This window comes from Pyrus communis, chromosome 6 (assembly GCF_041283825.1).
Source record: "Pyrus communis isolate YQ-2024b chromosome 6, ASM4128382v1, whole genome shotgun sequence".
NCBI classification, from domain to species: Eukaryota; Viridiplantae; Streptophyta; class Magnoliopsida; order Rosales; family Rosaceae; genus Pyrus; species Pyrus communis.
The window spans coordinates 8,287,184-8,311,039 of record NC_142570.1 but is presented as its reverse complement, the minus strand read 5'-3'; the positions used below and the strand labels follow the sequence as shown (position 1 = coordinate 8,311,039).

The 23,856-nt window shown below is 38.5% G+C and overlaps 3 protein-coding genes across 5 annotated transcripts; 1 reads left to right on the top strand and 2 right to left on the bottom strand.

Moving 5' to 3' along the window:
- Positions 1-1,999: 1,999 nt before the first annotated feature.
- On the bottom strand, positions 2,000-5,364 carry LOC137710830 (phosphatidylinositol 4-kinase gamma-like protein). The gene is made up of 2 exons (XM_068449967.2): positions 3,088-5,364; positions 2,000-2,600 (listed from the first exon to the last, which is right to left on the bottom strand). Exons 1-2 carry the CDS (start codon positions 4,453-4,455, stop codon positions 2,223-2,225), a joined length of 1,746 nt encoding a protein of 581 aa, XP_068306068.2. The 5' UTR covers positions 4,456-5,364; the 3' UTR covers positions 2,000-2,222.
- Positions 5,365-15,682: 10,318 nt separating this feature from the next.
- On the top strand, positions 15,683-17,951 carry LOC137710994 (GDSL esterase/lipase At5g08460-like). The gene is made up of 5 exons (XM_068450182.2): positions 15,683-16,115; positions 16,457-16,584; positions 16,693-16,932; positions 17,027-17,282; positions 17,384-17,951. The coding sequence occupies exons 1-5, from the start codon at positions 15,770-15,772 to the stop codon at positions 17,614-17,616; spliced, it is 1,203 nt and encodes a 400-aa protein (XP_068306283.2). The 5' UTR covers positions 15,683-15,769; the 3' UTR covers positions 17,617-17,951.
- A 1,759-nt stretch (positions 17,952-19,710) lies between these two features.
- CBL8 (calcineurin B-like protein 8) lies at positions 19,711-23,788 on the bottom strand. 3 transcript variants are annotated; one of them, XM_088695697.1, is made up of 9 exons: positions 23,557-23,788; positions 22,634-22,754; positions 21,957-22,039; positions 21,718-21,777; positions 21,183-21,291; positions 20,999-21,051; positions 20,763-20,843; positions 20,520-20,632; positions 19,711-20,270 (listed from the first exon to the last, which is right to left on the bottom strand). In XM_088695697.1, the coding sequence occupies exons 2-9, from the start codon at positions 22,716-22,718 to the stop codon at positions 20,216-20,218; spliced, it is 639 nt and encodes a 212-aa protein (XP_088551823.1). In that variant the 5' UTR covers positions 22,719-22,754; positions 23,557-23,788; the 3' UTR covers positions 19,711-20,215. The 3 variants fall into 3 exon arrangements, with proteins under 3 accessions (XP_088551823.1, XP_088551822.1, XP_068306284.2); XM_088695696.1 differs by lacking the exon at positions 23,557-23,788 and adding an exon at positions 22,888-23,520; XM_068450183.2 differs by lacking the exon at positions 23,557-23,788 and adding an exon at positions 23,265-23,520.
- Positions 23,789-23,856: the final 68 nt, after the last annotated feature.

Genomic DNA, 23,856 nt, shown 5'->3' with positions numbered 1-23,856 from the left:
AAGATATCCGAAGAGGATCTTTCTCCTGGGGCAGACTCTGGTCCTTAACTTGAAAGTTTCAAGGACTAAAGGAAAGGGTGGGCCCAACAAAGAAAAATTAGGAAAGTGGGCGTCTGACAAGTTTGTACAAGCAATGTCCAATTTTGCTGCATGTGGATAGGTTTAACTTTACATTTTTTTTTTACTTGCAAGTTGGGATGTTATATCCAGGTAAGTTTAAATGATTTAGTCGTTGAGAATAAATTCTATAGCACACTCTAGTTTCAATCTTGGCGTTAATAAATTCCATGATAGTGATAAAGATGAGATTGAAATGCCTCTGTAAGTTTTTTTGACCTAAAAAAAGATGGACTACAAAAAACTTATATCTTATAGCTTTGTTACACTTTGAATCCTAGTTATATTTTTGTCAAAACGGAAGGTGTTATTAATGCAGAAGGGTAATAGCCTCTACAGTGCAACGGTCAAGAGCGTTTGTTCCTACATCTGAAGTTTTGAATTTCTTCAAGTGGCTAAGAGTGTTTATTCTTATATCAACGGTATTGTTTGTTTTCTAATTCATATAAATATGTCTGTATTAAGAATAAACAGCTCTTACTTTAGTAATGAATGGAGAACACAAATTTATATGGGTTTATTTTATGCTTGTTAACTTGTAGTAAGAGCTGCTGAAAGTTTGAGTAATGCTAGATAAACTAATTTTTTGGACCAAATTTATAAATCATGTGATGTGTCACTAATGAAAAAAATAAAGACGTTAGTCAACACTTAAGTAATAATTTAATCATTAATAATCACGTTATACGGTTTACAAAATTCGGTCTAAACAATGGTCTTCCTAACATTACCTTAAAAGTTGTGGACAAAACAAAAGGGATGGAAAGGTTTATAATCTTAATTTTGTACGTTGATAATCTCTTGCAATGGGGCCCACCTAAACCCTATTTTTGGAGATTATGTTCCCTCAAGTTGGTATGCAAATCTGTCACTAATTAAAAGATTGAAAATGCTGAGGAATTGAGTTCATATCAATCATATTAAGCAAGTAGAAGTTACACCAAATTCGATGCTGCAGCTTCTATTTGACATAATATTCTTGCTGTAATTTACTTGTGCGGTAAAAAAATAGATGAAGCAATTCAAAATCACTTTATTCAAAAGCACTTTTCCCACTTTTTTTCTGGGGCTCATATGGTGCCAAAGGAGCTGGTTTCAATTTTCCAAACAGCGGAAAACTCACATGGGTTTTGGCAGAGAACCAACCAGTAACTATCATTCTCCAGTTAATCATTGAAGGGCAGAATTGCAGCAATATTGAGTTTAGAGTATGGAGAAAAACTTGTGCAGCGAAACTGGATCACATGTATTGTCTGACTGCTTTTTCACTTAATGGAAACCCCTCGTATTGTAAGCGTTACACCCGACCCCGCTAATCCCACCGGGAGTCAAGCAGTCCTATCGAAATTTCTCTCATTAGTTTGAGCCCGTGGAGGATGGTAATCATAGGTGAGAAGATACCGTGTCTTCTGGCTTCATTTCTTAAGAGGAACAATGGCAGTATAGACACTAACGGAATTTATAAGAATAGTTACTAACTTCCTAATTTCTGAACAAACTGGAGTCTCTTGTTTAAAAACCTGCATCAAACAATCTAAATAGCGTATCGACAAGAAATTAGCAACTATCAACATGTCAATGAAGAGGGGTATACATGAATGTACACAGCTAAACCTGCTATACTTGAGAATCCTCCGTCGAGGTATCCATCAAACCGAAGCAGAATTTACCACAATACAGTTCAAGAAATTTCAGAGTGTTTTCAACCTCTGCTGTTTTCATGTATAAAACACAAGAGTTACAACATCTAAAACACAAGTGCTTCCAGTTCAGAACTTACCCTATTTGCGAGAAACGCTTCGACTCTCGGTTTGGTGATAAAGGTGTGTATATACACCACACTTCAAAATCCTATATCATCAAGTGATGTAGTACAATCCTGTAATCCATAAATAGGAATAGATCTTATTCATGACCATCTTAAATAACAGTTGACAAAAGTCTTTGTATTATCTCCGTCAGTTGACAGAAATGAAAGCGAAACTTTCAGGCTTATTATACGAAACTACATAAGCCATCCATATTTCATACAACCTTCCAGTCCATCCAAAAATGGACTGGTCATTCATTCATTACATACATATATGTACCTATAATATAGAAATTTACTTTGTAAGCTTGTCGAGCTGGGAATCCATGATCTCGGAGATGACTTCAAGAAATGCAGCTTCACTCATGCCCGGGAGCAAGGAATCCTGAGCTTCACGCACTATCCCCTCAATCACTGACTCTTTGTTTATGTTTTCTCTGCACATGAGGCTCCCAATGGCAAAAGGGGTGAGACCTCTCTTCACCCCTTTCTTCAGAAGCATGGTGGAGATACGGAGTGTGCGGGCACACTCGGTTGGAATGTCCCACCCGTAAAATTTCAAAAGTGCAATATCTTGTTCAGCATCCAAAGAATTTATGTACTCAATGGTGTCAGGAGAATAAGCCTGGCGAGCTTGTGGCCAATAAAGCCAATCGAAAGTGCAATCTTCAAACTGCAGAGACAGCGAAGAACAAGGTTTATTCATAATTAAACCAATTATATATGTGAAAATCTAGTGAAAGAAAAAAAACATGTGTACGGAAATCATTCTAGCAGGTAAAGAAAAAACATCGAATCACAACAAAGTTCACATTAACACACTAATTAGATATGAGATTGCGTGAACCAAAAAACCACCCTAATTTAAGTTGAAAAACTCAATTACGCATTAGACAATCTTTCGCAACCTAAACACTAGCTATTGTTAGTCGAAATTTCAACATGTCTGTCTAACATGAACCCTACTTTTGGCACACATAGATTGCATTGCATCCACATGGAGATTGAGTGAACCTCACTGTCCGTCTGTGAAATTCCACTGTTAAAGTTTCATGATTTGCACAAAATTATGAAAGGAAAGAGATGGCGAAAACAAAGATGCAAGCATTTAAAAATATCACTAAGATGGGAAAGCATGAAAGCAAAGAACAGACACTTACATTCTCTGGAAGGCAGTACCCATGATCAATAGGAATGAGCAGTATCTTACCATCTTCCCCTTTTCTAAACAAAATATTGCCAGCATGCCTGTCTGCATTTGCCATTCTTAAATCAAAAACACTAATCTTGTGCACCTCCTCTACTGGGAAACGACTAGGACCCATGTCCTCACAACTTCCATCATTCTTCATGAACACTTGCAATGATCCCATCTTAACATTCTTTGACGAGCAATCATACCCCTGAGGATGATTAAAACTTTTATGCAAGCACCTAACCAAAATGGTCGGAGGCACCCCAGCAAAGCCAAGGGTCTCGTTTGATAAATTGCGAGGCCCGCTCTTGGGATGATCCAACAAGTATGCTGCCACTTCCCTCACGGCTCCTTCTCCTACCCTTGTTCCCCTTTTCAAACCTTCACCATCTGGGGATGCGGGCAAGCCATGGGGATTGTTCACTGCATTAGGCTCCTCATCCACAGGCTTGAAAACAGAAATAAACTCCTGGAAGGAATCTTGCATGAAATAAGTTCCTCCAGTGCCTTCGGATGACCTAATAGGTTGATTGCCCTTCTTCAAACCATTAAATGTGGAATTAAGCATGTCCCATACATAAGAGGGAAGCTTAACCATGGGATTCACAACAATTGGTTCCAACAAGAAATCTGGATGGAAAAAAGGTAACTGGAATGTTACAACGGGAACCATCTCGGATTGGTGGTTGGCCACTCCATTGACCTCTTCTCTGCATTCATCCGAAAGCGGTGCCACAACTGAAAGCTCCAAATCTTTCTCATAATGCTTAGCCCTAACCTCGGCAGATTTCTGAACCACCAAGTGAATGACATCATCATTGTTCTTACAAATATCATCGATGAGCCTCTGGTCATCAAGCTTTTCACCATTGCAGAAAAGCTCCTGATCCTCGGGATCGTAAGCCTTCCCCTTCTTCAAAACCCGTTGCTTGAGGTACCCAACATTTCGATGTCTATCTACATGGAAATCAAATTCCTTCCCACCAATGGTCCTAACAGTGATATGCAAAAGATCAGAAAGCCTAAGAACCAAATGCAACACATTCTCACCAGTGATGCCATAGTCCTTAACGAGAGAGTCGTTCCGGGCCAATTCCCTGCCTTCGAAAACAAGCTTCTGCTTCTTCACCACGAACCCTTTGCACGTTTGGATCCTTAGCTTCACTGAAGCAATGGAATCGGAGTCCAAAACATGCATAGGGGTCACGGAGCCAGCAACCCTGAGATACAACATGATTGATTCACTAGAACAATGCCCCTGCTGGCTTTCGAAAACCCCATCAGCAGCAGAAGCAAAATGTCCCGGGCTCAGGGCTACATCAGCAAGAGACATTTTCCAAAGACAAAACTTTTTTGTTCTTCTTTCAAATTCAAACCCCCCCAAATCAAAAATAAAAACCAGGACCCTCCTTTTTTATTTTTAATTTTTTATTTTTTTTTCGCCTGTTGATATCCAAATTCAAGGCCCTTCAAACCCAAGGCCCTTTGATCACATTGATCAAAAACCCAGGAGCTAAATTAAATTAAAAACAAGACCCAAAGACCAAAATCTGTACAAACAGAACCAAACCAAACCAAAAGGGAAAAAATCGAAAATCACCAGAAACAATTGAACTTTGCAAATCCAAAGTTCCAAATCCCCGGGATTCAAGAGAAACCCTTTGATTATTCAAACCCAGATCCCTAAATCAAATTAAAAATTAAAAAAAAAAAGAAGATTAAAACTCCAACTTGTTCTTGAAAGCTCCCACAAATATTCAATCGATTCAAAATCCAATCACGATGTGAAAGTTGGGGTCTTTAGAAATTAGGACACACAATTGGGAATTCTTCACTCTAAATCGAAAAATTAATTAGATTAATGCGCGGGTAATCGAAAAACTCTCATAAAAAATAATGCGGGCAGAGAATTGCAATTTGAGGAGAGAGTGGATTCTCGCCTTGAGGGAAAGAATCAAATGAAATGGGCAAAGGGTGAGAGCTTAAATTGCATGACCTTTCAGGGGTGGCGATTAATTGCCGGGTAATTCAGCCGAGTTTTTGCATTTTCCCAGAATGGAACGTAATAAAGTCTAAGCTCCAGCGATCTTCTCTCCCGAGTTTTTCTGGGTCCGAAAATTTTGTAGTCGATAACAGAGAGAGAGAGTGAAAGACTGAATAAATGAGGAGAGAGAAAGAAGGGAGGAGAGAGGACGGACACTGAATTATAGCCGTTGGCTTTTTATAAAGGTTTGACCAGAACGACTATAACGGGAAGTGCTCGCCGGTTTTTTGTGTGTTTGAAAAATCCGAGATACCGACGACGTTAACTGTTTTTTGTAACGGCCGTTTGTTTGTTTGTCTTGTGGGTGGGGGGAGCACATTTGGGTGGTAACACTAACTTCAGATGATTGTCGTAAAAGATAATAATCAAAAGATTATGGATTTGTTCTTTACTTAAAATTATTCTTGAAATTGACATAACTCTTCAATTTGGTTTTTAAGATTTAAAATCGATAAACGTAGTCCCTGAGAATGTAAACCCTCAATCGTTTTGATATTTTTGTGAGAAAACACTGTTAAATTGAGGGTATTTGTGTCAAATCAACCACTCTCCTTGAATTGGTGGTTTCTTCAATTTAGCGAAGATTTTTATTTTTTTTTCATATAAGGATGAAAATGATTGATGATGAACAATCTCATAATTACTTCTATCGATTTTCTCAGAGATCAAACTGAAGAGTTGTATCAATCTAAATGACCATTCAGCTTGAAAAATCAAAATTATGCTAGTTAATCCAAAATATAGAGAAAATCTATTGTTACAAAGCTACGGATTAATTGTTTTCACTGCATTTCGTTTGTTAACCTTGAACATGACTCATATATGTCTGACGTATTATTTTACAAACTTAAGTTTCCGTTTTTCGTTAAACTTGTTTGAAAAGGAGATTGAATAAGTCATGGATTAAGACTTAAAACTTGTTTATAGATAGACAAACTAAGATCGGGTAGCATATAAATCTGAAGACAATCTTAGTAAAAAGGAAGAAGAGTATTATCCAAATTGGATGAGTATGTAAGCATTGGTTGTAATATCCAAATTTGTTTTCCAGTTTTCTATTTTCTGAATTGATTAATCATTGTAAGATAAACTTACTTTAGAGTTAGGATAATTTGAGGAGAGGTTTATCATTGTACCCGGAACATGGAACAGAATACCATACGTCATTATACAATTGCATAACTTTTTTTGTTTTTTTTAAGTACCTCTAATTATGGAGTAACATATGATGTTCCAACCAGCAAACCTAAAAATCTCTCTGATTTTGGGAGTAAAAACCATCAAAGTGCATGTAATTTTAGGATAATTTTAAGAATTTACAACATTGAGCTATTGGTTGTCTCAACAAATACAATTTAGCCCCACTGGTCACACTGATAATAAACAACAGACATTATTAAGTGAGGGTTGGAATATTATATTGGAACTAAGAAGGATGTTTTTACACGAAATAATTTTTGTCACTATAATATTTTAGTACTAATCGACAATATCTGAGAAATTCTATCAAAGCACGAATAAGTTAAGTGAGTGCTCCACGCTTTATTGTATCATTACTATGGTACTATTAATACAACAATACATGTGCATTTAGATGATACATGAATCTTCTTCATTTTTTCTTTTTTTAAATTAATATTTTAGGCTTCTTCTGAAATGTAGTCAATTTTTCATAAGTGTAGTCAAGTTTATATTTGCATATCGACAACCAAATTAATTAATATCACAAATCGGGGATTGAAGTATGGATTATGAACAGTATCAATAATATGAACAATGAACCGCGAGTTGATGGTTCAGTGATAAATGTGGATTGCGAGAATTTCTTCAAATTACAAATTGAAGGTCTCGGGTTCGAAATTCGCTGCTGGAGTGGAAGCCAGACTTGTGGCCAGGGGGAGGCTGAAATGCCTATGTGAGTCTTTCCGACCCCCGAAAAGGATGGATAACCGTGACTTGCCACCAGTTGTCTCCCTTAAAAAAAAAAAAATTATATATGAACGATGTATCAACAACATATTCACATATTAATTTTCAGAAAAATAGTATAAATTAGGGTAAATTATATTTTATTACTTCAATAGTGGGTCACATAATAAACTCATATCTCGTCTTTTAAACATTGTAATGTCATACATCAATTTACGATTCATTGCAATGCGAACCCTCTGTTAAATTTTCTATCAATTTGATCATTAAATGATGACTTGGCATGCGCAAGGTCCACTCTCTCACCCAAATTTAAAAAAATAAAATATGGCAAATTACATTTTACCACTTCATCTTTGGGTTACATAACAAACTTGTACCTCATCTTTTAAACATTGTAATGTTATACATCAACTTACGAATTCATTGAAATGTCAAACCTTGTTTGCTTGTCCATCATTTTGTCTGTTAACTGTTGATGTGGTAGCTGCGAGGCCCACTGGAACTCCAAGCTGTTGACTTGTCCACGATGAAGTGTGGCTAATCCTATTCGCTAATATATCCCATTTGATAAACTGGCAGGTATGGGTATTAATCCAGTTGTTGAACCGGGTAGCGTAGCTCCATTTGTCTTTGCTTAAATACATAGTCACATTCACATTCGTCTCGTCTCCAACCTCTCTTTCTTTACCACCGGATAGGGATCACAACAATTCGGTTTGGGGATGGAAATGCTACATACATCCCCATAATCACGAAAATTAACCATATACATAACCCCAAATTAACCATCGGGGATTATCCATAATCATATCCATCTGGTAACGGATTTTCAATCGGTTATCGGTTATATCCATCTTCGTCAAAAAATTAAAAAGAAATTATATTCATCCAATTTATGCACCGTAAATTTTAGTAGATACTAATTCTATAATTAAATAGCAACATCCAATTACAAAAAACATAACAATATATTTGAAGCTGTTCATGATAAGCCAATATGATAAATTGGTCAAATAAAAAAGAAAAAGAGGACAAAAGAAAATATGAAAGGAAGACAAAACAAATTGATTCAATGAATTAATTTCTTGACAGTAAGACTCTTGAAGAGAGATAATCTGATAAACTTGGAACATTTGATAATTGATATATAAAATGATTCAATGAATTAATTTGGTTGAGTATAACAATAAGAGTATTGAATTGATGAGGTTGTTGGTATGCCCCATGCATGATGTTTGGTGCATAATAAATATAGTATAGGGTTTGATGCATGCATAATGAATTAGTATAGTGAGGGTTCGGTAAATTGAATAAAATTATATTATATATCAAATATATATATACACACACACAATATATTCGGGTCGGATTCGGGGACAGATATGGATTGGGGATCCCTATAACCATATCCAAAACCATAACCGAATAAAGTTCACGGTTTTTCCCTATATCCATACCATACCCGAATTTTCATATCCAAATCCAATCCATTCGGATGGTTATCCACGGTTATCGGGTTTAACAGTTAGAATTGCCATCCCTACCGCCGAATGCTCCTCTGCTTGGGAATTATTTCATCCCCCGCTTTTCTTCCGACTTTCTCTTCAGTTAATGCTTTCTCAACCCCTGCATCTCTCGCTTCATCTGCTAATCTACAAGCGAACTTTCTGACTTTGAAGATCATTCTCTCTCGGCTCTAAATTGAACATGTTGGCCAGCTTCGATTTCTCTAATTTTTTGAAAGTTGTCGTCAATCGACAGTCCCAAATCCGGGTCAGTCTCATCCTCTTTCAATCCCATTTCAAAAGCCTTCACCATTTTTGCATAACTCAAAAAGTAATAAAAAAGCCTCAAGTTTCAAGTTTTTTTTTTTTTTTGCTCTGAAAATCTTTACGGTTTTTTAGGTTCAGATTTTCTGAGGAGAGAAAAAGAGAAAGAGGAAATAGCTGAGGATGGAAGCGAGAGAGGGAGCCTGTCACATCCTGGCCCGAGGGGAACCACTTTCTGGGCCCGCTCCACCACCGTAGCACGATATTGTCTGCTTTGGGCCCCGACCACGCCCTCACGGTTTTATTTTTGGGAACTCACACGAGAACTTCCCGATGGGTCACCCATCATGGGAATGCTCTCGCGCGCGCTCGCTTAACTTCGGAGTTCCCATGGAACACGAAGCCAGTGAGCTCCCAAAATGCCTCGTGCAAGGTAGAGATGAGAATATACATATAAGGATCACTCCCCTGGGCGATGTGGGATGTCACAATCCACCCCCCTTAGGGGCCCGACGTCCTCGTCGGCACACCACGATCAGGGTTAGGCTCTGATACCAATTTGTCACATCTTAGCCCGGGGCGGATCACTTCCTGGGCCCGCTCCACCACCGTAACACGATATTGTCCGCTTTGGGCCTCGACCACGCCCTCACGGTTTTGTTTTTGGGAACTCACACGAGAACTTCCCGATGGGTCACCCATCCTGGGAATGCTCTCGCGCGCGCTCGCTTAACTTCGGAGTTCCCATGGAACCCGAAGCCAGTGAGCTCCCAAAAGGCCTCGTGCAAGGTAGAGATGAGAATATACATATAAGGATCACTCCCCTGGGCGATGTGGGATGTCACAGAGCCACATGGCGGAAAGCAGAAAAAGACAAGAGAAATGGGTGGACATGGAGGATATTTTGGAATCCGGATCCTCTTTGTAAGGATTCCCAGGATATGTTAATCATGTCCGTTCATCGTACATCGTGAGGTCAAAAATTATTTTAAATATTTTATTTAAAATTAAACACAAACAATACTTGACAAAAACTAACCGCACGATTTACGATGAACGAACACGATGAAGGGATCCTTAGGATCTTCACCAAAAGGATCCGGAAAGGATCCTGTTGGGATATTTTGGATACACTTAACGAATGCCATTGGCCGCACTTCACAGTGGACATATCAGCAGCGTAGAGTTCCATAGGGTGAGGAAGTGGGTTCCGCGTCTACCACATTAGCAGTTAATAAACAAATTGATAGACAATGGAAACAATGTCTGACATTGCAACGAATTCGTAAGTTGATACATGACATTGCAACGTTCAAAAAATGAGGTATACATTTGTTATGTGACCCATAATTAAGGTGGTAAAATGTAATTTGCCTTTTTATTTTTGAAATTTTTGTGTGAGGGAGTGCGCCTCGCACCTACCATGTCATCGTTTAATGACTAAATTGACAAAAAAATTGACGGAAGTCTGACATTACAATGAATCATAAGTTGAAGACGATGTATGAGTTTATTATATGACTCAAAACTAAGGTTATCAAATGTAATTTACTCTATATATTAAAAAGTACAGTTCCCTTAGTATAATTTGTAATTAAGTGGTCGGTTTCTAAATAATTAGTCCACATGTGCACCGTCCACACTCGTGTATTTGTCATCACCATAAAGGCAAAGTATAACAATTTGTCTCTAGCTAGCTTAGCAGAAAGATTAATAAGATTTTTAATTACAAATTTTAATCAAAGTAACGTACAAAATTTCACATGCTTTGAGGTTCAAACCCCCTTCCTTAATTATTATATAAATTTATGTTAATAAGGATTAGGGTCCAATAACCAAACCTGATCGCCGGTGCACTCGAATAGGGTCCCCAATTTAGTCAGCACTCTTTTGGTTTTTGATCAAATCGTATCTTGATGTTTTTTGGTTCTCATACTTTAAAAATATTTGAAGCCATTTGCTGAGTTGGAATCCAAAATATAATATATAATACAAATTGTTACCAAAGTAATGATAACTTAAGCTCTACTTTATTTCATCTGGCCTTGGTATGGTTGTAAAGGCTTAAAGAAGGTAGGGTTCCTCGAAATAATTGGTAGATACATTGAACATGGGATGGGATCCAATTTCTAAAACAATATTGGGATGGCTTTAAGCTAAGTTTGGTATCATTAAGATGTGCTTTGGTGGGTGCAAATTAATCACTTTATATAGTTTATTCTACGCTTGCATTGAGATAGGTCTTGCATAACGGATCAAATTCCGAAAAAAAAAAAAAAAAAAACTACAAAAACGCTACAAATTCACTTCAGGTCCATCTTTAATTTTTATAATGCATTTCTAAAAATTTTACTTAAGTTTCATAAAACTTTAAAACCACTCATTCCAGACTCTCAGTTTAATAAACATACATTATATTGAAGAATAACTATTGACACTTCAAAAGTCATATTAATTCATAAATCCTAAAAATATAAAGATAAAATTGCATTTCGATAGATAAAGTACCACTGTTTTAATGTGCCAATAATAATTTTCTAAGTGTAATTCTATCACTAAGTTCACAATTTTCATGAAAAGATGTATAAGCGATTTGTTCACTTTGTTGTGCAAATAATTTTACCTTTAATTATAGAACAACATTATAGTCTGTCATGCAACGAAAAGCTTGATGTGTGGACCTATAATTTTCTTCTTTAAATTTATTTGGGGCAAAGCTTATTGGAGTGGTTGCATTATTTTTATGATCAGGAAAAAAAATATAATTAAAAGTGAGTGTAGGAAGATCATGCTTTATGAGTCGTCTGATTGCATTGTATCATGGCCCTTCATGTGCCAGACAACCCTACACTTCATATCTAAACCCTCTTATCAAGAACCATTACATAAATTGATTTTTGAAGCAAGCTCCAAATGGCCACCACTATTGTAGCACCATGATCAATCTCCTCACCCAACTGATATCGAAAGACTCGAGAACCGAAACATAGAACTTGAAAGTATGATAAACGATCTTAATCACTTGAATTATAAATAGATTGCGTATTAATTGTTAATGGGCTGTTTATCTTTGCGCTCACTTTTTAAAGAAATTTTTAATTACAAGTTTTCTCTGTCGATGCAAATTTCCGCCGTCTTCAGTCTTGACAAAAATGCACCTGCAAAAAAATCAACACCTTTGATCAAAGACCTAAGCCTCACGCGCCCACGAGGTGGGTGGGGGAGGGGGGTTAGATCAATGGATCACCGATGCTTAAGTTAGTTTCTTGGAGAGAGTAAAGTGTTTAGGGCTTTTTAGGGTTGCCAAAACTCTCAAAATTTGGTAGAATGTGGGGTATTTATAGGGTCAGGGCCGACCATATAGTGTTTAATGGAGAGATATTTTCTAAATATTCCCAAGATATTTAATAGGAGATAATATCTTGAGATAATTGGGTAATTATCCCTAATTGATTTAAATTAGGATTACTTACTTGATTAGAGTCAATCTTCAATTAGGAATGTATTAAAGATATGATTTGAGTAATTAATCCTTATCTTTAATTCCTTGCCAAGGGCAGGTGAGTTGTGGGCAGTTGTGTTCAGCTGCTGAGGCGTCCAGGGGTGTGAGTTGTGTGTGGGAGCATCTGAGAAGCCTGCCCATTTATTGAGGGCAATCTTGTCTTCTTTGAATAAAAGTCCACGTGTTGCCTTTAGAATTTTTGAGATTATTTTAGGCTCTAGATTGAATGTGGCGGCAGGGTGTGGAACCAGTCTTGTGCCTCGTCTTGGAGCGTCGTGGCAAAGATCTTGCACATGAGAACGTCAATGTTGGTGTAGAGGGTTATAACACTTCGGTAGTGCATCAAGTGCCTGTCCGGATCTTCATCTCCCTTGAACGAGGTGAAATGTGGCGGGTTAAACATCCATGGTGGCTCCGTCTACTCGATTTCGTTTGTAAATGGTGACATGCTCAGGTTGGCCACGTCTCTCCGGAGGGCATCGTCGGTAGTGTCAATGCACTAGAATCCACGCAGCTACTTTGATACGAGCCTTTGTACTTCCTCTTGGATTTGCACCTGGTGAGGCAGTGGAGCCTTCAGCTGCCCCCAGTGTTGACCTACTAGTTTATGTTGCTCTTCGGCATGTCCTGCTCGTTTGTGCTACGGTTGATGTACACGTGGTTCATGTTGTGTTGCTCGTTGTCGCGCTTGGCGGAGGTTGCCAGTGGAACTTGAGCTGGATTACTCATATGCTCATTTATGGGCGTTAGGTGGTTGACTACTCTGTTGCCTTATAGGAGGATCTCCTTGTTGGCCTAGCCTCTTGTGGACGTTTTGCCTGGAATGTCCTGAGTGCTCGTTGGAGTGTGGACCCAACCTCGAATGCACATTGACTCGTGACCTGAGTTGGGAATGAATGCTTCTCTATGCATTTGGGCAGGAGAAAATGTTTCCTCGAAGGCTCAAACGAGAGTGCACACTACCCGAACGCACAGTTCGTGGCGAGCTGAGCGACTCATTGTCAGGATGTCGTTGGAATGAGTCACGTTCTTCCGCCCTTGTCTTGCTTTATGACACCTCGTTTAGGGTGCGCTGCATCACGATGCGCTTGAAGAGTTGGTTCACCAAGGTGGTATGCTGCGCGAGGGCGTTCGTCAAATTGGCGACCTGCTGAGGTAGGTGGTGCTCGCCATTTGGATTGGAAGAACTTGAATGATGAGCGTTTCCATGTGTGGTGGAAGTGTAATGGACTGCAGGTACAAAGTTCGAGCCTAAAATGGGCATTCCTGTAGAAAAATAGGGTGTAGGTAACCCTAAATCGATCGCAGGACTGGTGGTCGGAATCTGGATCACCGGAGGTGACCTTGGAATGGATTAGGTCGCGGGGCGCATTGGACCTGCGCCTACTCGCCTTGGTCATGCATGGCCCTCCTGGCCGTTGGGCTGTCACATCTTGGCCTGTTGATTGAGTGGCTTGGGCTTGGGCCTATTGAGTTGTTTGGCTGGCAGCAGCTGCTGCGTTAGGCTGGGCCTCTTGCCCAGGGCTTGTCGTGGCAAATGGCAAGTTCTAGGCCTCTTGCCCATAGGCTTGGAATTGGACCTAGGCCCCATGTCTAGTGTTTGGTAGGGTGCGGCGCTGCAAGGGCAGCGGTGGTGGGAGTGGCGCCATGGCCTGGTGGCCTCATTGTGGCTGCTGGGTCATGGTGGTGATGGTGGTGACGTGGCTCCGCGGAGGTGGGGCTCTACCTGCCGCTGTGTTGAGTCTTAAGGACCTCCGTCGTGGGACTTTGTCCTCATATCCACTATCCGATCCAAATCCTTGCACGTAGGAGGTTCCGTTCGTTGCAGTTTTTGAATTTTCTACCATTGTATCCTTTCTCTAGGGATTGATCAAGAAACTTTTCTAGGAAAAATTAATTGATACGACGTGTGAGAAATTCAACGTAACAAAAAAATTCAAGAAACTAATACAAGAGGCTTCTTCGAGTATTTTGAATCAGCTCTCAATGAAAGCACCAATTTGTCGATGCAAATTTCCGCCGTCTTCAGTCTTGACGAAAATACACCTGCAAAACAATCAACACCTTTGATCAAAGACCTAAGCCTTATGCACCCACGAGGTGGGGGGGGGGGGGTTGGGGGTTAGGTCAACAGATCTCCGATGCCTAAGTTAGTTTCTTTGAGAGAGTAAAGTGTTTAGGGCTTTTTAGGGCCGGCCATATAGTGTTTAATGGAGAGATATTCTCTAAATATTCCCAAGATATTTAATAGGAGATAATATCTTGAGATAATGGGGTAATTATCCCTAATTGATTTAAATTAGGATTACTTACTTGATTGGAGTCAATCTTCAATTAGGAATGTATTAAAGATAGGATTTGGGTAATTAATCCTTATCTTTAATTCCTTGCCAAGGGCAGGTGAATTGTGGGCAGTTGTGTTCAGCTGTTGAGGCCTCCACGGGTGTGAGTTGCGCGTGGGAGCATCTGAGACGCCTGCCCATTTATTAAGGGCAATCTTGTCTTCTTCAAATAAAAGTCCACATGTTGCCTCTAGAATTTTTGGGATTATTTTAGGCTCCACATTCTCGTTTGTAAAATGACCGATAAAAACATTAATATATATAATAGCATCACCCAAAAATATATAAAGGCACCTTTGTTAAGTTCGTAGTAGGATTCTCTTCTCTCCAAAATTTCTTTTCCTCCAGTCCCCTCTTATTTGAACAGTCACGATTAAGCTGCGTCAACATCTTGTATTGACTTGTTTATAGGAAGAAAAAGAAAAAGAGAAAAATGAGAAAGGAGGGGAGGAGATTTGAAGAAGCGAGAATCCCACTTAGTTCTTGACTTAAAGTGGACATCATTAATTTAAACATTGAAAGGTAGCAGGACTCGCACACATCCTTCTGCTTATAGTAAGAAAATGAGAAGTAGTATCGTGAGGACTTGTAACTCAAGTGATCAGGATAAAAAGGAGTATGACCTAAACACGCAAGAAGATATTGATATTTTTTATAGTAAATTCTTTCAAAACGAGCAGAAAAATCAAGCAGAGGCGTGACTCTCCAGGCCTCACTTGAATTGCTTCAGTCTTCGCCCTTGATTAGAGCAAACTCAAGTTAAGAGATTGACTTATTTTTTTATACAATGATATATATTCACGATAAAAAGCAAAAGAAATAAATATTAGTAACAAACACGTCATTCACGATATTTGAATATAATACATCTCACAAATAAAAAGCCCACCCATGATTGCAAAGCCCAGCCCACAAAAACATTTGGGGTCAGAGATGAAATTATAAGCCCGTGGTAACCCAATGCCAAGATTGCAACTAGCATTCCGTAACAGCGCCCCTTATACCCGCCAAAACCACCATCTTCTTCCCCTCCCTCCCTCTCCAAACGACCAACCACCATGGCGTTCAAGCTTCTTGTTTCTTTGCTCTGCATTCTGATCTCCACCGCCGTTTCACAACCGTATTCTCCTCCGTATCCCCAAGAACTCATCAATTCCATCAGCCCGACTCTCTCACCTTCTTCTTCTTCATTCCCTCCGGCCCCAACAGCTTCAACCGAGTCATTTCAGGCGACTTCCCTCGTCCCGGCGCTCTTTGTCATCGGAGACTCCTCCGTCGACTGTGGCACTAACAACTTCCTCGGAACCTTCGCCCGCGCCGACCGCCTCCCCTACGGTCGAGACTTCGATACCCACCAACCCACTGGGAGGTTCTGCAATGGCAGAATCCCTGTCGATTATCTTGGTAAATGTTGCTTCTTTTAACCATTTTCTTGCTTAAATTCTAGTGTTTTTCATCTTGGATTTTTATCTAATTATTGATTCATTTAAAAAATTATATTTATCTTTCTAAGAAGTGCAGAGGTTGAGATGATTTCTTGATTTTTTTGGAACCCCAAATGGAAGAAATCTAAAATTCAAGGATTTTTGTTCCCCAATTTTCATATCTTGAAGGACTTAATTGATTTCTGAGTGTGTTTTCTTGAAAAAAATTGTTTCTGATAAAGTCAAATTTTTGTTTTGGTGAAATGATAAAGATCAAGATTTTCTTTTACAAGTGTTTTTTTCTGTGGAATTTTCAATCAGCGCTCCGTCTCGGGCTTCCCTTCGTACCAAGTTATCTTGGGCAGAACGGAAGAGTGGAGGAGATGATTCACGGATTGAATTTTGCGTCTGCCGGTGCCGGAATTATATTCACCAGTGGCTCAGAATTGGTATGCCGGAATCATTCTTTCACCAGTTTTATGTAGCCTCTTCAATTAATATGTTTAATTTGGCTTTTACGGCTTCTTAATTATAGTACTAATGTAATTTGTTTACAGGGTCAACATGTTTCCTTCACTCAGCAGGTTCAGCAGTTCACAGACACCTATCAGCATTTTATAATAAGTTTGGGAGAGCAAGCTGCAATTGATCTCGTCTCAAATTCGGTGCTTTACATTTCGATTGGAATCAACGACTACATACATTACTATTTGCGTAACGTATCCAACGTGCAAAATCTGTATCTGCCCTGGGGTTTCAATCAGTTTTTAGCATCCACATTGAGGCAGGAAATTAAGGTGATGATCTCCTAAAGTCCTAATCATACTGAATTATTTTCCCAATTTGGAGTTTAACCGATTACTTAGAGATTTTGGTCTTTTGACGGTGCAGAACTTGTACAACATAAATGTGAAGAAGGTGGTAGTGATGGGGCTGGCACCGATAGGCTGTGCGCCTCACTATTTATTTCAGTACAGAGTGAAGGATGGTCAATGTATTGAGGATATAAACAACATGGTAATGGAGTTCAACTTTGTGATGAGGTATATGATCGAGGAGCTACGTGAAGAGCTTCCCGCTTCCAACATTATCTTCTGCGATGTGTTTGAAGGTTCCATGGATATTATAAAGAACTTTGCACGTTACGGTGAGAGGTTTTTCTAAACTTGTTAATTCCTGTCAGTTACCAAAAAAATTGTTAGAGGTGCCTGCATGCTAATGATGTGTGAATTTTATGATCTTGTTCAGGTTTCAATGAAACTACTGATGCTTGCTGTGGGTTGGGGGAGCACAAGGGTTTTGTCATGTGTTTGTCGCCGGATATGGCGTGCAATGATGCTTCTAATCATGTCTGGTGGGATCAGTTCCATCCAACGGATGCGGTCAATGCCATCCTAGCTGATAATGTGTGGAATGGCCTGCACGCGAAAATGTGCTATCCAATGAACTTAGAGGATATGGTAGTATTGAGCTCCTATTGATTCGACGGAGAAGCTGCAGCAATGGCCATACTCTCTATAAAACAAAGGTCAAACGGAGAAGCATTTCGAAATTTTTGGAACTATACTTTCTGCATCAACTGCTTACAACATTAAATTGTACATTTCACTATACAAGTGGCATTTGTAAATTTTCAACTGACTTCTGTTGGCAACTAAAAGTGCGTTGTATATTTTTCGCTTTTGGTAATGCAGTGGGATCCGATTTGGAGGTAGATGTTAGTGTTGTCTTCAATGTCTGTTTTCAGCACGAAACTAGGAAATGAGGTTGTAAATTTACAGAACTGTAATGAAATCGAAAATTAGATATTGGTAAAGGTGGAATTATGGCTTCAACAATGTCATCAGACAGGATCAAGTCCGACATCGAAAAAACTCTTGAATGCTATCACCCCATCATCTTTCGCGTTGAACATATGGAAGACCTATTAGGTTAAGCAAAGCAAAGATAAGTGTCCCCGGAAACAAAACAGAATGTTTAGAGTGGCAGTAAAAGATCAGCATTCCAAACTCAGAAAAACCGAGGCCACGAAGCTCACACTATCTGCAAACAGACTTTGTGTTTTGCTGTTCCTGAACTATCCGAGCTGAAACTCTTCCTGGAAACGATGCGTAAATTGATACCGAGTTACCAAATGAAAATCTTATAACATAAATTAGTAACCATTGTAGATTTAATTAACTAATCGAAGAGATGAAACTTGTTACTTTGCTTATAAGGTCATCATCAACAATATAACTGCTCAACTTCCTGAACAACTCGTACAAATTTTTAACCTAATTTACCTTAACTGCAAGAACCAAAGAATGTAAATGTACACGGTAAATTAACAAGTAAATTAAAACCAAATGAAGAAGCTTAATTACAGCAGGTTTGAGAAGCAAGAACTGCTAAGTTTTCACATTCAAATCTCTGCTTCATGCAATTACAGCCCATCCGAAACACTTTACGTGAACGAAAAACTGTTCTTCTGCAATGCGAACGCGAACTATGTCCGTTGCTCTGATGATTCAATAGCTTTCAACGTAAGAGCTTGTTGGGGTGTTTTTGTGGTTGTGCAATGTGCTTTAGAATAGGGTAGGTCACACATTGTCAGCAAGGAAGCATGTTCCAACCTCACTCCTTATTCCTATTGATCATGGGAGGAAACTAGACGGAGTTAGCGTCGGAAACACGTTTTGAATTAGTAAAATTTGAGTAACAAATCTTGTATCGTTTTTTCAGAGGTTGCATATTACAACTCGTATAAGTTATGATGTCACATATGAAGTTTTCCCAAAAGATTTTACTGGCAGAACTTACTGCTTCTGTGCATGCTTCGAATACTGAATTCAAATCTCGTAAACAACAATTACTGAATGAACGACGAAGGTCATTATTTTGTATGGCTTATGTTGAAACAAGTGTTTGCTAATGGAAACGATGACGACATTGCATATGTGCAGATGCTAATGTGACAATTAACTAATAATTCTATAAGAATTGCATACATTATTGGTGTGGATTTATGGAATATTACATGAAAATAGAATTGTGAGTATAGTGTCATATGCATTCGACGTGAAGAACAAATTAAGTGCCGGCTGTCGTGTCGGCAAAACGAAAAAAGAGTTGGTGATTCAAAAAAAGGTTTTTATTGCGCATTCTTTGACTACCTGACGCACTCCCCCTCCCTCCTTTATCCGGGCTTGGTGAATATAGTGTGAGGACTTAAATAACTTTGCTCACAAATTTGGTGGAAAATCTAACTTGCGGTAAGCATTTGCACATGCCGTGATTGAAGAACAAAGAAATTTCATAGCAATGGTCACTGTTTTGAGTTTGGGATTTGGGAATCTGGTTCTTCTCTTTAACTTCTTTTGAAAATATTCCTTTAACCATAAAAGTAAGGGTGATTTTAAGACACGTGAATGTAGATGACGATCAGTTACCGTTGATTGATGTGAGTCCCTCGATTAATCGCCATATCTAATTAGGTATCCGGTGCTATTGTTTCCTTGAGAAGATAACATGTATGATCGATAATCTCTTAGCAAAATTTGGAAAGAAAAGAAATATCTGTTGCAAAGGCAGACTTGTACCAAATTCGGCTATTTTCAACAATGTTTCCACCTGACCAGAAAAAAGAGTGCTTCAACAAAAAAGTTCAATGTTGTGCGTCCCTCCTCAGTGCCAGTTAATCTATACATTCAGTTCTTCTTAGCAAAGAAATTAACAAACATTTAACTTTCAACCAGAGTTTGAAACAGGGATCCATCCGATCCAAGTAAAACAAGGAGGGAATTCTAAACCAAAATTTACACCTTGATTACAGTTAAGCAGTTAAATTACACAACACACTGTGAAACACCAAGAGTATTTGCCGAATGAGGTCTTCATTACTGAAAACCTAGTCGGAAATCTACCATGCCGTGCTTGATCTCAATAAGGACTATGCTATGAACTGCAGCCTTAATAGTTGCTTTTGGTTCTTATCCTCCTCTATGTACCATGGCTTTACACAGGCTGGTTACTTGACATGTCTAGCGTTCGAGAAGAAATAACAGTGACAGTGTCTGGGTTTTTGAAGTATGATTATGTCTAGTCTTGAACTTCACTGTTGAGCACGAAGCTGGGAAATTGCACGGTAATGTCCCTAGAAAATGGAAGCCGAATTTAGAAGCATGTAACTTTGAGGAAATGTGTTTGTTGAATAGCATATTATGTTAACTGAAAAAGTGAAAGTCCGCTTTGTAAATGGATAATTGGTACTCTCTGTGGAGCTATACCAAGAGCGAAGAATTGTACAATATGATTTCTTGTTTCGATGGATAGCATAATGAGTAAGTGTCAAATAGATGAAAGAAAGCAGTACTAGTGACATTGATAGGGTTTTCGGACTCACATTAGATATGGAAGAGTCATATTCTTTATCAGAGATGGATGCTTTGCTACAAATTCCTTCCACTCTTCTTGATCAATTCTGCCATCTCCGTTTAAATCTGCCTCCGTTATTGTCTTTAGAAAAACACGAAGAACAATGTGATTAAAATTAGTATGACGAGTAAAACTAGAACTGTTGGCTGAAAAAAATACATAATCTGAGCAAACAAGAACGTATAATAACAAAGTGTAGAATAATCAAAACCTTCTCGACAATTGATTCAATAACATCATCGGAAAGGTCCAGATCTGATTCATTCAAAAGGGCTGACACCATCTGCTTCAACTGCCAAGGTAAAATTATCGACAACACCCATAGAGAGGTAAAAAGAATCAGATTTGCAGATATTTCATGTTTCAAAATAAAAAGTAAGAAACTTTAACTGCAGTTTTCATATCATTTGAAGAAAAAGTGGTCAAGAAAAATAGCAGGGGATTTACCTCATAACGCTCAATGTAACCAGTCTGTCGTAGATCATACAATCTAAATGCGACTGCAAAGCATAAACTTTAAGAATTCCGTGGAAAGAACACAACTATTAATTGTACACACACAAGCAGCAAACAAGATAGATACCAACGTGAAGAAAAAAGAAACACAAATCACGATCTTCTGTTATCATACATGAGATTTTGTCTGCTTCGGAAGAACGTGGATGAAAAATGCTTAATGACCGAACAAATTCTCCAAACTCAATGACCCCATTGTGCTTGACATCAAACAAGTCAAAAACCTGCAATGACAAAATGCAGATTGTTAGAATATATCTTAAAATCTCAATTGGAATAAGCTCCTTATCTAGGCTATGTGGTTTATGTATTAGTGTGGTTCAACAGCTCAACAGCTCAATTCTTTTTTTCTGGAAAATACTTGGTTTAAAATGGCTAGAAAAGTGAACAACCATGATATTGTTGAAAAGCTCCTCGTTTAATTGTTTTAGGCTAGCTAAACCATACGAACAGTCAGATTGTTTCAGTATGATCGTTGTGACAGTGCATGCATTGGAACGCTGAGCTAGACTGGGAGGCTTACAGTAGCGAATCCAGGGATTTATGGACTTCTTGCGTTGCCAGCGCGCATAAATGGCCCTTTTATTTTGTATGCAAAATTTGATCTAAAGTGGACAATCTCACAAAACATTACAATTATGTATACGCACCCGATCTGCAAAAAGGTTCTGCTTACTGCGGCTTTGAAAGAGTGCAAGTTGGAATTCTTCCTGTTCATATCATGTCAAAGATTCAGCGCATGAGTAACGTAAGAAAATGAAACAGAAAGATCCTTTCGACTTTCAACTTCAACAACATAATCTCTATAGCTCTCCGAGTGTAGAGCAAACAAAATGTCATCTCAAGAATGTGTGTCAGAAGATCAAAATGCAACCTTAGGTATAAATACCTTGTGTAGAAGACCATCTTTAATTATGGAACTGCATAGTTTCTTAAACAGTTCATACAAGGCCTCCACTTCATTTACAGTAACTGTTAAACAATCGAAAGTACTAAATTCAGAAATTTGATATGTGCACTGTGCAGATTATGATCAACCGTATATTAACACCAGCCAGTACCAAATATATAAAAAATTCAAATACATAAGGGCATGGTGTATGGACGATGGTGGTTGTGGTGCACCTACCACCTGTGCAAGCCCATCAACAAGAAGTGACAGAGGGCGGAGTTGTATGGTAACGCAATAGAAATGAAGCAATCAACATTATTAGTAAAGTAACAAACATCCGGAAATAGCACGCAGAGTGCGTGTTGTTGCAGCTGCAACATTTGGATTTGGATAGCATGAGCATTGACGAAGGTGCCACAAAAGCCAAGGCATCACTCCGTAGAATTGTAGCATGTGAAGATAAAGGCACAGGCACAGAAAATACTTCTTCCTCTAAACTTACAAAAGAGACGGGCTAGAGGAAGATCATCAGCAATAAAAAGCTATATGCGCAGCATCGCGATGGTTTCGTGTTCATGTACAATGCTGGAAATAAATATTGGATGACTCATGCATCTCAATCAACATAACTTTGTTAAAGTTCCACAGCGCAACTCTTGGAATTATACACTTACAAGCAGTTTCTGAAGCAAGAATTCTAGGGTCCTCATGTCCAAGTCTATCAACTCTCGAACTCTTGAAGCAAAAGCAGTGCAGCATGATTCCGACAGAAGACTATCGAGATTTAATTTTTATCTGCAGAATCCAGTGAAAAAATACATAAAAAATAGGTATTTTGAGAAGTAATCTTCAAAACGTTTCCGGAAATCATAACTTCCTACAACAGTATCCCAGAAAAGAATTAAAAAGAAAAAAAGAAAAAACACACCAAGAAACTGAGATTCATTTTCGGATCCCGCCATTGTAAACAATATTTTAGTTGGTAAACAATTTTCTCGGTAAGCACCTGTTAAATACATACAAATATATACACACACACATACAAATATTCATACATACAAATACACACACACACGCACGCACGCACGCACGCACACACACATATATACTCACACGCACAAACTTCAACCATTGGTGTTGTAGATACTAGATCCAGCAAACCAAACAAATTTGGAAAAAAAGCATTTATAGAACTGTTTCATTAAAATCAAGAAATCAAATTAAGCAGTTTACCAAAAAAGAAAAAAGAAAAAAAAAAGAAATCAAATGAAGCAAGTAGCTTGTAAAACATTCAGAAAAGTCAACCTGCAGCGCAATTCAGAGCACTCTCTGATCGTCTTAAATCAAAACCAAGATTTTCACCCTCCAGATTCAAGTAAACACCAAATTGTTTTCAAATCCCATTCTTCCTCTCTGTCAAAAATAAAACAAAACTAATTTCTACCTACTAAAAAGTTGAAACAACAGATGCATGCAAACCAGCTGTAGTTTCCACCCACCAAAACTCCCAGAAAAAAAGCGGAAAGCAGATACTAGGTCCCAGAGAACTATGACTGAAAAGAAGCCGTAGATATGCTTTAGAATCCGTGGGGCTCACCTGGGGCAGTACGTTCTGGTGTTCTCAAACCTCAAAAGCACTTGCCTTCAAAAGCACTTTCCTTCAAAGCTCAAAAGTAGAAGTTGGACTCCATATACATACATTAGTACATAAATAGTCCAAGCCATCTTCCTCCCATTATTTTGATTCCATTTGTCTTAAAATATTCAATCAATCCCCTTCTTCTACCTTCATTATTTACAGATGAATCTAGATGGCCCATGTATCTATTTATTTAATCGTTTTTGTAATGGTCCGCCGACCAGATTAATAGTATATTTATATATAAAGCCAAGAACC

Coding starts and splice junctions, on each gene's coding strand:
- LOC137710830 (XM_068449967.2), bottom strand. CDS start 4,455: ATGTCTCTTGCTGATGTAGCCCTGAGCCCGGGACATTTTGCTTCTGCT. Junction 2,601..3,087: donor GGTACTGCCTTCCAGAGAAT/GTAAGTGTCTGT, acceptor CTGTCTCTGCAG/TTTGAAGATTGCACTTTCGA.
- LOC137710994 (XM_068450182.2), top strand. CDS start 15,770: ATGGCGTTCAAGCTTCTTGTTTCTTTGCTCTGCATTCTGATCTCCACC. Junction 16,116..16,456: donor AATCCCTGTCGATTATCTTG/GTAAATGTTGCT, acceptor ATTTTCAATCAG/CGCTCCGTCTCGGGCTTCCC. Junction 16,933..17,026: donor CATTGAGGCAGGAAATTAAG/GTGATGATCTCC, acceptor TTGACGGTGCAG/AACTTGTACAACATAAATGT.
- CBL8 (XM_088695697.1), bottom strand. CDS start 22,718: ATGCTGCACTGCTTTTGCTTCAAGAGTTCGAGAGTTGATAGACTTGGA. Junction 22,040..22,633: donor TCTTGCTTCAGAAACTGCTT/GTAAGTGTATAA, acceptor ATTGTTTAACAG/TTACTGTAAATGAAGTGGAG. Junction 21,292..21,717: donor AGAACCTTTTTGCAGATCGG/GTGCGTATACAT, acceptor TTGTCATTGCAG/GTTTTTGACTTGTTTGATGT.